The 11778-nt window shown below is 43.2% G+C and overlaps 1 protein-coding gene across 4 annotated transcripts; it reads left to right on the forward strand.

Annotated features, from left to right (window-relative positions):
- Window positions 1-233: 233 nt before the first annotated feature.
- LOC123187593 (superoxide dismutase [Cu-Zn] 4A) lies at window positions 234-3868 on the forward strand. 4 transcript variants are annotated; one of them, XM_044599506.1, is made up of 8 exons: window positions 234-444; window positions 1306-1393; window positions 1477-1578; window positions 1655-1750; window positions 1884-1915; window positions 2021-2096; window positions 3325-3378; window positions 3556-3868. In XM_044599506.1, the coding sequence occupies exons 2-8, from the start codon at window positions 1318-1320 to the stop codon at window positions 3576-3578; spliced, it is 459 nt and encodes a 152-aa protein (XP_044455441.1). In that variant the 5' UTR covers window positions 234-444; window positions 1306-1317; the 3' UTR covers window positions 3579-3868. The 4 variants fall into 4 exon arrangements, with proteins under 4 accessions (XP_044455441.1, XP_044455440.1, XP_044455443.1 ...); XM_044599508.1 differs by having other exon boundaries at window positions 251-448; XM_044599505.1 differs by having other exon boundaries at window positions 1884-2096.
- Window positions 3869-11778: the final 7910 nt, after the last annotated feature.

An 11778-nucleotide genomic window follows, 5' to 3' on the forward strand; every position in this document is an offset into this window, starting at 1 on the left:
CTGTGCGCTCCTCGAATGCTCAAACTTCACGAAATTTTGCACAAGCATCATGCACATGCGCATCTTGCTTGTAATGTTTTTTTCGGATATTTTAGAATTTGTTTTCTATTTTTAATCGCATTACTGTTCACCGGGCTCGGGCACCGAAGTGAATTATCATAGTAAAAACTAGTCATTTTTTTCCTCATGAGTAGTAAAAAAAAAGAGAAAAAAAAACAAGAGGGGGTAGGTGAAGGGAAAGCAGCCAGCGCGTCAGGTCAGTCCACCACCACCTCTGCCACCGGCTCTGCTCTATTTAAGCTAGGCCGCCGGCCCTCGGTTCGCGAGTCTTCTGCAGAGCATCATCCATCCCATCCCCAGGTCATAAACCCAAGTCGGACTCGCCTTCCTCCTCCCCAACTACTCCTCTCCTCTCCTCCGCGCATCGCACCGGGGTCACCTGAGGTAGGTACCGCCCGGATCCCCGCCCCAGAAATCTAGGTCTGCGAAATTCGTTCTCCCGATCTGCAACCACGACCTCGCCGGAGTAGTTTTGGCCCGGATCTGCGGCCGGCGCGTCTCGTCGGTGGTTAGATTCGGCCGCGGTCTCGTGCGGCCCCGATCTGCCTGTGTTTGCGGAGTTATATGCTCCTGTGCGTGGTCGCGTGGTAGTCGGTTGGTCGCCGACGGATCACTGCCGAGTGTCCCTGTAGTTGGTGTTGGAGGGTGCGGTGATTTTGGGTGTGGGATTTGCTCTGGGTTCGGTCGGGGTTTAGATGGGCTGATGCAGTAGACTCTTCTGTGCATCTCAGTTAGAACTTGTTTATTTCGTCCCCGTGCCGTGCCATGCTAATTTTGTTGCGTCCTACTGTCATATCCAGTGGGTTTGTTTTCTGTCGCTGGTCTTGGATTACATAGCTAGGCTGCAGCAACAATTGGTGATTTGCTGCTTGTGGTATAGCATATGGGCTGGCATGCTCTGGATTCGGGGTTTAGATGGGTTGATGCAGTAGACTGTTCTGTACATCTCAATTACAACTTGTTTATTTCGTCCCTGTGCTGTGTCATGTTAATTCTGTTGCATCCTACTGCCATATCTTAGTGATTTTCTGTTGCTGAACTTGAATTACATAGTTGGGATGGAGTAACAATTAGTGATTTGCTCCTTGTGGTGTATCATATGGTGTGTATACGAAGCAAGGACTGTATTATTGTAGTACTAATTACCAAGATTTATGATGTGTTTGTGCTGAAAAACTGCTGGGTGGTTTGCAATGTCCTGTTGCTTCACTCCGGTGATTGTTCACTTCTGGGGTTTGATTGCAGATCACACACACAATGGTGAAGGCTGTGGCTGTGCTTACCGGCAGTGAGGGTGTCAAGGGCACCATCTTCTTCACCCAGGAGGGAGAGGGTAATCATGCAAACATGCTTTGAGAGCCTCTCTATTCTGTCCCTGTATGTTCGTTGGATGTAAACTGGTTGGTTGTTGTTTAGGCCCGACCACCGTGACGGGAAGTGTCACCGGACTCAAGGAAGGGCTCCACGGCTTCCATGTGCACGCTCTTGGCGACACCACCAATGGCTGCATGTCAACTGGTACCTAAATTTCTTCCTTACTTTGAGAACAGACGAATTGTGCTGTGCTTATTGGTGCGGTTGATTTCTTTCATAGGACCACACTTCAACCCTGCTGGTCATGTGCATGGGGCACCCGAAGATGAAATCCGCCATGCTGGTGATCTTGGAAATGTGACAGCTGGAGTGGATGGTACTTTGTTTATACCCTTCTTGCCTCACTTAGATTCCTTTATGTTGGAGATAGATTTTTTGCTTTGTTTCCAAATCAGGTAGCATTGTGTATAATGCATAGCCGCACTGACAGTTCACTTTTTGTCTCCCAGGTGTTGCTAGCATCAATATTACTGACTGCCATGTAAGCAATATTTGTTCTCTCTACAAACATATTACATTGACCTTTTTTCTTGATATTGTGTTTCAGCACAGTTCATTTGACACTGATCACACTTTTGAATGGCAGATCCCCCTTACTGGACCAAATTCAATTGTTGGCCGTGCTGTTGTCGTCCATGGTGACGCTGATGATCTTGGCAAGGGTAATGCTTTGGAAACACTTGAATCATACATTTATCTGTCTTCCTGTGCATGCTTGTTTGTCAAATTGGAATGAAGTTGTTTTTGCAGAATTCCTAAAATAGTTATGTGCTTGTATGTTTTATATGTTTAGAATGGATCATAATCATGAATGTATGTTGTATGAGTAAGTTTGAAGAGCCTGGGGTTGTGAACTTTAGTCTACTTTTGGATAAACATGTTGCTTTCATAGCTAGAGGTTAATATCAAAGGAGTACTGTGTGACTAACTGTCCTTATGGAATATTGAGCTGGGGGTGTGTTTTCTTGCTTTTCTCCAATTTCCACATTTATATCTTGAAATCCGGTAAATAAAACTAATGTTCAATTTTGGCTTGCTTGTCTTATATGACACATAAATTTATACTCGTATCACATGTCTATAGGGAAAAATGCACAACACAAGTGTTTTAGGCATTTGGCATGCAGGGTACTCCCTCCGCTCCTAAATATAAGTCTTTTTAGAGATTTCAATACAAACTACATACGGATGTATATAGACATATTTTAGAGTGTAGATTCACTCATTTTGCTCCGTATGTAGCCTCTTATTGGAATCTCTAAAAAGGCTTATATTTAGGAACGGAGGGAGTAGATGTTATGATTTATGATATGCTCAGTATCACCTGAGTATTTGCTTGGCTTAGTTGATGCTTGTGTTGCTTTGGCGTATGCTTATAAGATGAGAACTTCCACCTGAATGTCCAGATTAGTTTGATTTGGCATATCCAGATTGTATTGTGTAGCCATGGTGCCCTCAGTTCACAGATCTGTTAGTTTTAATTAGTTTCAAGAAACTGACCCTATCTATGATGTGATGCTACAGTAACATGGCAGTATTGTTTTGCTTCATGTTTTTATAACTAAAAAATACAGCGTGTTACCTTCACAGAAGAAACTCTTGTGTTAAAGTTGCACAAAGGTTTTTTCTATTTGCATATTTTTCTTTTTCTGTTCACTGTATTGTTTAGAGCATTCAGTTGTGCATGTTTGTTTTAAGATCATCTGATATTAGCTAGCCAATCTTGTCTTATCTGTAAATTCACCTGCTTGCTACATATAAACTGAAATTTCTGCACTTAAAAAACCCAGAAGCTGCTCATTCTATTCAGAACACAGCCTGTTTAACATTGATTTGGATAGAGGCATGAAGCGCGCACATGTAACCATTACTGTCCGTGCTGTATTTCAGGTGGACATGAGCTGAGCAAGAGCACTGGAAACGCTGGTGCACGTGTTGCTTGCGGTAAGTTAAAAATTTCTTTGGCAATATTTTTTGGTTGCTCCAATCTGGTCTAGTTGCCTATCTGTTTTCCTTTTGCCCAACTGTTGTTTGCTATTTTCTTGTAGTAGCATCTAGTGGATTCATAGAAACCCTGTGCATCTCTTCTGTTCTGATGATTTTTCGTTTCCTTGTTTCCAGGAATCATCGGGCTCCAGGGCTAAGATGTCATCTTCGCCGACCAACGTCGTACAGATATGGGAACCTTTTCAGAATGCAGATTTGCAATCTCTATTCTAAATAAGCACATGATCTTTGATCACTTGTTAGTGTGCACCAGTCGTGTCAATTCCTATGTGTTACTCTGAACTTTATCGCTGTCATTTGGCTATCGAGATGTGTGACTGGAACAGTTCTGTCAATTGCTTGTGGATCTGTTGTTCGCTACTAGCTCTGGACGTGTTTACAGAAAACGAGAGAGGTATCCATGTGTTCTGGTGGTTCTTTTTTGTCAGTCTTGGGTAGCTACTTTTATCTGTTTGGAATGGTGAGACGCAAAGTGAAACTAAACAGACGTGGATCCTACACGGTGGCACTTGCTCTTACAGAGTAAGGCTGTCCCCGGTCTCCTTTGCTGCTGTGGCCACCTGCGGGGTTCCCCCCTCAGGCACCGTCTCCGGGCTCGGGCGCTCCAGTGCCTCGTTCCAGGCCCGGATGGCCAGCACGCAGAAGGTGGCCAACTTGTTCGTGCTCTTCCTCCCAATTGACGGCAACGGCAGGACCGGATGCAGCGGCAATGGTGTGGGCGCGGCCATCTGCCATCTTGGGCGGCAGCCCGTTCTTCCTCGTGTCCTGGGCGGACCGGCCGTCCATCACGATGATCCTCTCCGACGGTGTCTCGCTCTGACAACCCTTCTCCAGGGACCCCGACTACTTCCTGATCGGCAGCAACGGCATCGCCATCGATATGGGACGCGCATGGCCGTCTCCGGCGTGCTCGCCACCGTGATCGTCAATAGCAACAGGTATTCCACCGTGGACGCGCTGCCACCGTTATGTACGGCAAGCTGTCTGGCTCGGGCGTGAAGGGAGACTGTTGCATTTTTGGGAGAGAGGGGAGATGGCAACCGTGGATTGAAAATGAACATGACATGTGGACCAGTGTAGTAAGTGAGAGTAAAGATTGATCCCGCCGAGATAATGTTTTTCCTGATCCGCTAAACGGTTCAAGGCCGAGATAGACCAGGATATGTGAGTATAGGATACATATTTCAGGGATTTGAAGGTGACGGATCATTTACGATGAGCTCTACAATTTCAAGGTTTAAAATAGACTTCACTTGTCAAACGATTATCCAAAAAAATTGGCCTGGGCGCGGTATCTACCACTTTCCACAACTTCACGAGTTAACCTGGATCTTGCACAACATTTTCCCTGTACTGAAAACAATGCGAATCCATACATTACAGAAAAATGACTAGAACACATGACAACTTATGTCGGCTGCGAACCTGAAACATCCAAGCAACAAGCACTGTTGTCTGTTCCAGGCAGAGACCAAGGTTGCTACTTCAAAATTCTCAACTCATCTCACCAGTGAGGAATGCTCCAAGAATTTGATAACACATGGCCCCATATGCCAACTTCTTGAAGGAAATATGCCCTAGAGACAATAATAAAGTTATTATTTATTCCCTTATATCATGATAAATGTTTATTATTCATGCTAGAATTGTATTAACCGGAAACTTAGTACATGTGTGAATACATAGACAAACAGAGTGTCACTAGTTTGCCTCTACTTGACTAGCTCGTTGAATCAATGATGGTTATGTTTCCTAACCATAGACATGAGTTAAATGATGTGATTGACTTGACCCATCCGTTAGCTTAGCACGATGATAGTTTAGTTTGTTGCTATTGCTTTCTTCATAACTTATACATGTTCCTATGACTATGAGATCATGCAACTCCCGAATACCGGAGGAACACTTTGTGTGCTACCAAACGTCACAACGTAACTGGGTGATTATAAATGCGCTCTACAGGTGTCTCCGATGGTGTTCGTTGAGTTGGCATAGATCGAGATTAGGATTTGTCACTCCGATTGTCGGAGAGGTATCTCTCGGCCCTCTCGGTAATGCACATCACTATAAGCCTTGCAAGCAATGTGACTAATGAGTTAGTTACGGGATGATGCATTATGGAACGAGTAAAGAGACTTGCTGGTAATGAGATTGAACTAGGTATTGAGATACCGACGATCGAATCTTGGGCAAGTAACATACCGATGACAAAGGGAACAACGTATATCGTTATGCGGTTTGATCAATAAAGATCTTCGTAGAATATGTAGGAGCCAATATTAACATCCAGGTTCCGCTATTGGTTATTGACCCGACACATGTCTCGGTCATGTCTACATAGTTCTCAGACCCGTAGGGTCCACACGCATAATGTTCGGTGACGATCGGTATTATGAGTTTATGTGTTTTGATGAACCGAAGGTAGTTCGGAGTCCCGGATGTGATCACGAACATGACGAGGAGTCTCGAAATGGTCGAGACATAAAGTTTGATATATTGGACAGCTATATTCGGACACCAGAAGTGTTTCGGGTGACTTCAGAGAAAACCGGAGTACCGGAGGGTTACCGGAACCCCCCGGGAGAACTAATGGGCCACATGGGCCTTAGTGGAGAGAGATAGAGGGCCGGCCAGGGCACGCCGCGCGCCCCTCCCCCTCTGGTCCGAATTGGACTAGGAAGGGGGGGGGGCGCCCCCCTTTCCTTCCCCCTCTCCTCCTTCCTTTCCCCCTCCTAGTAGGAGTAGGACTCCTCCTATCCTGGCGCGTCCCAAGGGCCGGCCGGCCTCCCCCTTGCTCCTTTATATACGGGGGCAGGGGGGCACCCTAGAACACACAAGTTGATTGTTTCACCCGTGTGCAGTGCCTCCTTCACCATAATCCACCTCGGTCATATCGTAGAGGTGCTTAGGCGAAGCCCTGTTACGGTAGCATCATCATCACCGTCATCACGCCGTCGTGCTGACGAAGCTCTCCCTCGACATTTTGCTGGATCGTGAGTTCGTGGGACGTCACCGAGCTGAACGTGTGCAGATCGCGGAGGTGCCGTACTTTCAGTACTAGGATCGGTCGATCGTGAAGACGTACGACTACATCAACCGCATTGTCATAACGCTTCCGCTTACGGTCTACAAGGGTACGTAGACGAAACTCACCCCTTGATAACCCACAAGTATATGGGATCGCAACAGTTTTCGAAGGTAGAGTATTCAACCCAAATTTATTGATTCGACACAAGGGGAGCCAAAGAATATTCTCAAGTATTAGCAGCTGAGTTGTCAATTCAACCACACCTGAAAACTTAATATCTGCAACAAAGTATTTAGTAGAAAAGTAATATGATAGTAGTGGTGACGGTGGCAAAAGTAACGGTAGCAGTTTTGGTTTTATAGTGATTGTAACAGTAGCAACGAAAAAGTAAATAAGCGAAGATCAATATATGAAAAGCTCGTAGGCAAATGATCAGTGATGGATAATTATGTCGGATGCGATTCCTCATGCAATAGTTATAACATAGGGTGACACAGAACTAGCTCCAGTTCATCAATGTAATGTATGCATGTATTCCGAATATAGTGATACATGCTTATGGAAAAGAACTTGCATGCCATCTTTTGTCCTACCCTCACGTGGCAGCGGGGTCCTATTGGAAACTAAGGGATATTAAGGCCTCCTTTTAATAGAGTACCGGACCAAAGCATTAACACATAGTGAATACATGAACTCCTCAAACTACTGTCATCACCGGTAAGTATCCCGATTATTGTCACTTCGGGGTTAACGGATCATAACACATAGTAGGTGACTATAGACTTGCAAGATAGGATCAAGAACTCACATATATTCATGAAAACATAATAGGTTCAGATCTAAAATCATGGCACTCGGGCCAAGTGGCAAGCATTAAGCATAGCAAAGTCATAGCAACATCAATCTCAGAACATAATGGATACTAGGGATCAAACCCTAACAAAACTAACTCAATTACATGATAAATCTCATCCAACCCATCACTGTCTAGCAAGCCTACGATGGAATTACTCACGCACGGCGGTGATCATCATGAAATTGGTGATGGAGGAAGGTTGATGATGACGATGGCAACAAATTCCCTCTCCGAAGCCTCGAACGGACTCCAGATCAGCCCTCCCGAGAGAGATTAGGGCTTGGCGGCGGCTCCGTATCGTAAAACGGGATGAATCCTTATCTTTAATTTTTTTCTCCCCGAACGTGAATATATGGAGTTGGAGTTGAGGTCGGTGAATCACCAGGGTGCCCACGAGGCAGGGGGCGCGTCCAGGGGGGTAGGCGCGCCCCCCCCCCTCATGGAAAGGGTGTGGCCTCCCTGGCCTTGATTCTTTCGCCAGTATTTTTTATATACTCCAAAAACATTCTCCGTTGATTTTCAGGTCATTCTGAGAACTTTTATTTCTGCATAAAAATAACACCATGGCAATTCTGCTGAAAATAGCGTTAGGCCGGGTTAGTTCCGTTCAAATCATGCAAGTTAGAGTCCAAAACAAGGGCAAAAGTGTTTGGAAAAGTAGATATGTTGGAGACGTATGAACTCCCCCAAGCTTAAACCTTTGCTTGTCCTCAAGCAATTCAGTTGACAAACTGAAAGTGATAAAGAAAAACTTTTACAAACTTTGTTTGCTCTTGTTGTTGTAAATATGTAAAGCCAACATTCAAGTTTTCAGCAAAGATTATGAACTAACCATATTCACAATAACATTTAGGTATCATGTTTACTCATATCAATGGCATAATCAACTAGTGAGCAATAATAATAAATCTCGGATGACAACACTTTCTCAAAACAATCATAATATGATATAACAAGATGGTATCTCGCTAGCCCTTTCTGAGATTGCAAAACATAAATGCAGAGCACTCCTGAAGATCAAGGACTGATTGGAAATTGTAATTAATGGTAAAAGAGATCCAGTCAAGTCATACTAAATGTAAACTAATAATAATACATGCAAATGATAGCAATGCTCTCCAAATAGTGCTTTTTAATAAGAGAATGATGACTCAACATAAAAGTAAATGGATAAGCCATTCGCAGAGGGAAGCAGGGATTTGTAGAGGTGCCAGAGCTCGATTTTGAAATAGAGATGAATAATATTTTGAGCGGTATACTTTCATTGTCAACATAACAACCGAGAGATCTCGATATCTTCCATGCTACACACATTATAGGCGGTTCCCAAGCAGAATGGTAAAGTTTATACTCCCCCACCACCAACAAGCATCAATCCATGGCTTGCCTGAAACAACGGGTGCCTCCAACTAAGAACAATCCTGGGGGAGTTTTGTTTGCAATTATTTTGATTTGGTTTGAGCATGGGACTGGGCATCCCGGTGACCAGCCATTTTCTCATGAGTAAGGAGCGGAGTCCACTCCTCTTGAGAATAACCCGCCTAGCATGGAAGATATAGACAGTCCTAGTTGATACATGAGCTATTCAAGCATACAAAACAGAATTTTTATTTGAAGGTTTAGAGTTTGGCACATACAAATTTACTTGGAACAACAGGTAGATACTGTATATAGGAAGGTATGGTGGAATCATATGGAATAACTTTTGGGGTTTATGGAGTTGGATGCACAAGTAGTATTCCCGCTTAGTACAAGTGAAGGCTAGAAAGAGACTGGGAAGCGACCAGCTAGAGAGCGATAACAGTCATGAACATGCATTAAAAGTAATCAACACTGAATGCAAGCATGAGTAGGATATAATTCACCATGAACATAAATATCGTGGAGGCTATGTTGATTTTGTTTCAACTACATGCGTAAACATGTTCCAAGTCAAGCCACTCAAATCGTTCAAAGGAGGATACCACCCTATCATACCACATCACAACCATTTTAATAGCATGTTGACACGCAAGGTAAACCATTATAACTCCTAGCAAATTAAGCATGGAATAAGCAACTATAATCTCTAATTGTCATTGCAAACATGTTTCATTCATAATAGGTCGAGTTCATACCAGCTTCTCTCATCTCAATCAGTCCATCATATATCGTCATTATTGCCTTTCACTTGCACAACCGAATAGTGTTGATAATAATAGTGCACGTGCATTGGACTAAGCTGGAATCTGCAAAGCATTCAATACAAGGGAGAAGACAAGGTAATATGGGCTCTTTGTTAGATCGACAATAATGCATATGAGAGCCACTCAACATTTTCATCGTGGTCTTCTCCTCTCGACCCCCAAGGAAAAGAAAGGAAATAAAACTAGTTACACGGGAAAGCTCCCAACAAGCAAAAGAAGAACGAGAAATCTTTTTGGGTTTTCTTTTTAATTACTACTACTACATGCATGGAAAGTAAACTAGATAAAAGCTACAACTATTTTTTTTGGTTTTTCTTAAGGTTTTTCAAACACACAAGAGGAAAGCTTAAAAAGAAAATAAACTAGCATGGATTATACAATGAAAAAGTATGAGCACCAAGAACTGGCATGAGTGTGTGAACATGAATGTAATGACGGTGAGAAATACATACTTCCCCAAGCTTAGGCTTTTGGCCTAAGTTGGTCTATGGCCACGGATCAAAGCTGCCGTCTCCGGTGTACAGAGGAGGGTCTTCGGGGTGCCATTGGTTGGCGATCTCCTCCGGATCCCACTGATAAACAGACTGACGGTGAGGATCATATAGTGGCTCCGACTCTGGAGCTGATGTCAGGCTCTGGTATGCCTGAACGGCCTCCGGCAAAACAAGGTACGTGCCTGAAAATATGTTGAACAAAGAGGGAGCAGGCAAGGTAATAGTCTCAAAGTGATTCTTACCAAACATCAGTCTATAGTTAAGCATCTTCTTCTTGTTCTTAACAATAAAATTATGTGCTACCATGCTCTTATAATCTAGAAAAATATGAGGTAGCAACTTTTCCTCTTTCTCATGATGCCTAATAGGTATGTTAAAGTGTGCAGCAAGGCGTGAGGCGAAGATACCTCCTAAGACGAGATCCTTTGTGCGGTTCAGATTTAACCGTTTAGCAACAATAGCGCCTAAAATGAAAGTGGTATCACGAAACAAAGCATGGCGCAAAATAACAATATCAGGGGCACTAAGATTTCCACAGTTCCCGCGACCAATTAAGCATCTACTAGCAAATATTGCAAAGTAACGTAGAACAGGAAAATGTATGCTAGTGATTCTTGCATCGGAAACTTTCCTCATTTCCCCTACAACAATTATATCAATAAATCCCTCAACATCATTACGATGTGGTTCCTCTATGCTGCCCTCAAAGGGTATCCTACAAACCTGGCAAAAATCATAAGTGACATCTCCTTATGCTCATCATATAAATAAAATTCCACTGAAGGTGGTGATCTCCTAGCATGGAAATGAAAATTTTGCACAAAAATATTGGTGAGTAAGAGATACTGTTCGCGCTGGTCATGGAGGAAGTCGGCGAGGCCTGCATTCTCAGCCAAATAATAAAAATCTTCATAAATCCTGGCTTCTCTCAAGAACTCATCACAAGGCCATTCACACGGCCGAACCTCCGCAGTACGAGGGATATTATACTTGGGCTTCTTATTTTCTTCACTTTGCTTATCCTTAGAGCTTCGGCTCGATGAGCCCCTTAAGAATCTCTTCATCTTTTTTTCTGAAAATTTCTGAAAATTTTAGTAACTTAAAAATAAAAGCGAACCAAACTCAACAAAATTGATAGCAACTACTCCTACAAGTGTCTAGAGGCTATATCATGCAATTAAACTACTTTTGACCAAATAAATTTGACATGCAAGCTCAAGAACAGGGGCACCTAAGCAGCAAAAAATTGCAATAAATAAAGCACTATAACAAAAACTAATTCGACCAATGGAGGAGTCACATACCGAAGAACAATCCCCCAAAGCAATTTTGTGAATGGAGCTTTGAGGAAGGAGATGGAAAATGGCAGCAAGATGAGCTAGAACACGGGTTTGAGCTAGTGGATGATTTTTTCTGGAGGAAGACAAAGTGTGTGGGTGCAAGAATAAGTGGAGGGGATCCACGTGGGGTCCAAGAGGCAGGGGCGTGCCCTCCACCCTCATGGGCACATGGTGAGGCCCCTTGGTGTGTTCTCAGTGCCAATAATTCTTAAATATTCTAGAAAAAAATCATATTAAATTTTCAGGGCATTTGGAGAATTTTTATTTTCGAGGTATTTTTTATTGCACGGATAATTCAGAAAATAGACAGAAAATACTATTTTTTACTTTATTTAAGATAAATAACAGAAAGTAAAAAGAGGGTATAGAAGGTTGTGCTTTCTAACTTCATCCATCTCATGCTCATCAAAAGGAATCCACTAACAAGGTTGAT

Source organism: Triticum aestivum, chromosome 2A (assembly GCF_018294505.1).
Source record: "Triticum aestivum cultivar Chinese Spring chromosome 2A, IWGSC CS RefSeq v2.1, whole genome shotgun sequence".
In the NCBI taxonomy this organism is placed as follows: domain Eukaryota; kingdom Viridiplantae; phylum Streptophyta; class Magnoliopsida; order Poales; family Poaceae; genus Triticum; species Triticum aestivum.

Coding starts and splice junctions, on each gene's coding strand:
- LOC123187593 (XM_044599505.1), top strand. CDS start 1,318: ATGGTGAAGGCTGTGGCTGTGCTTACCGGCAGTGAGGGTGTCAAGGGC. Junction 1,394..1,476: donor CTTCACCCAGGAGGGAGAGG/GTAATCATGCAA, acceptor GTTGTTGTTTAG/GCCCGACCACCGTGACGGGA. Junction 2,097..3,324: donor CGCTGATGATCTTGGCAAGG/GTAATGCTTTGG, acceptor GCTGTATTTCAG/GTGGACATGAGCTGAGCAAG.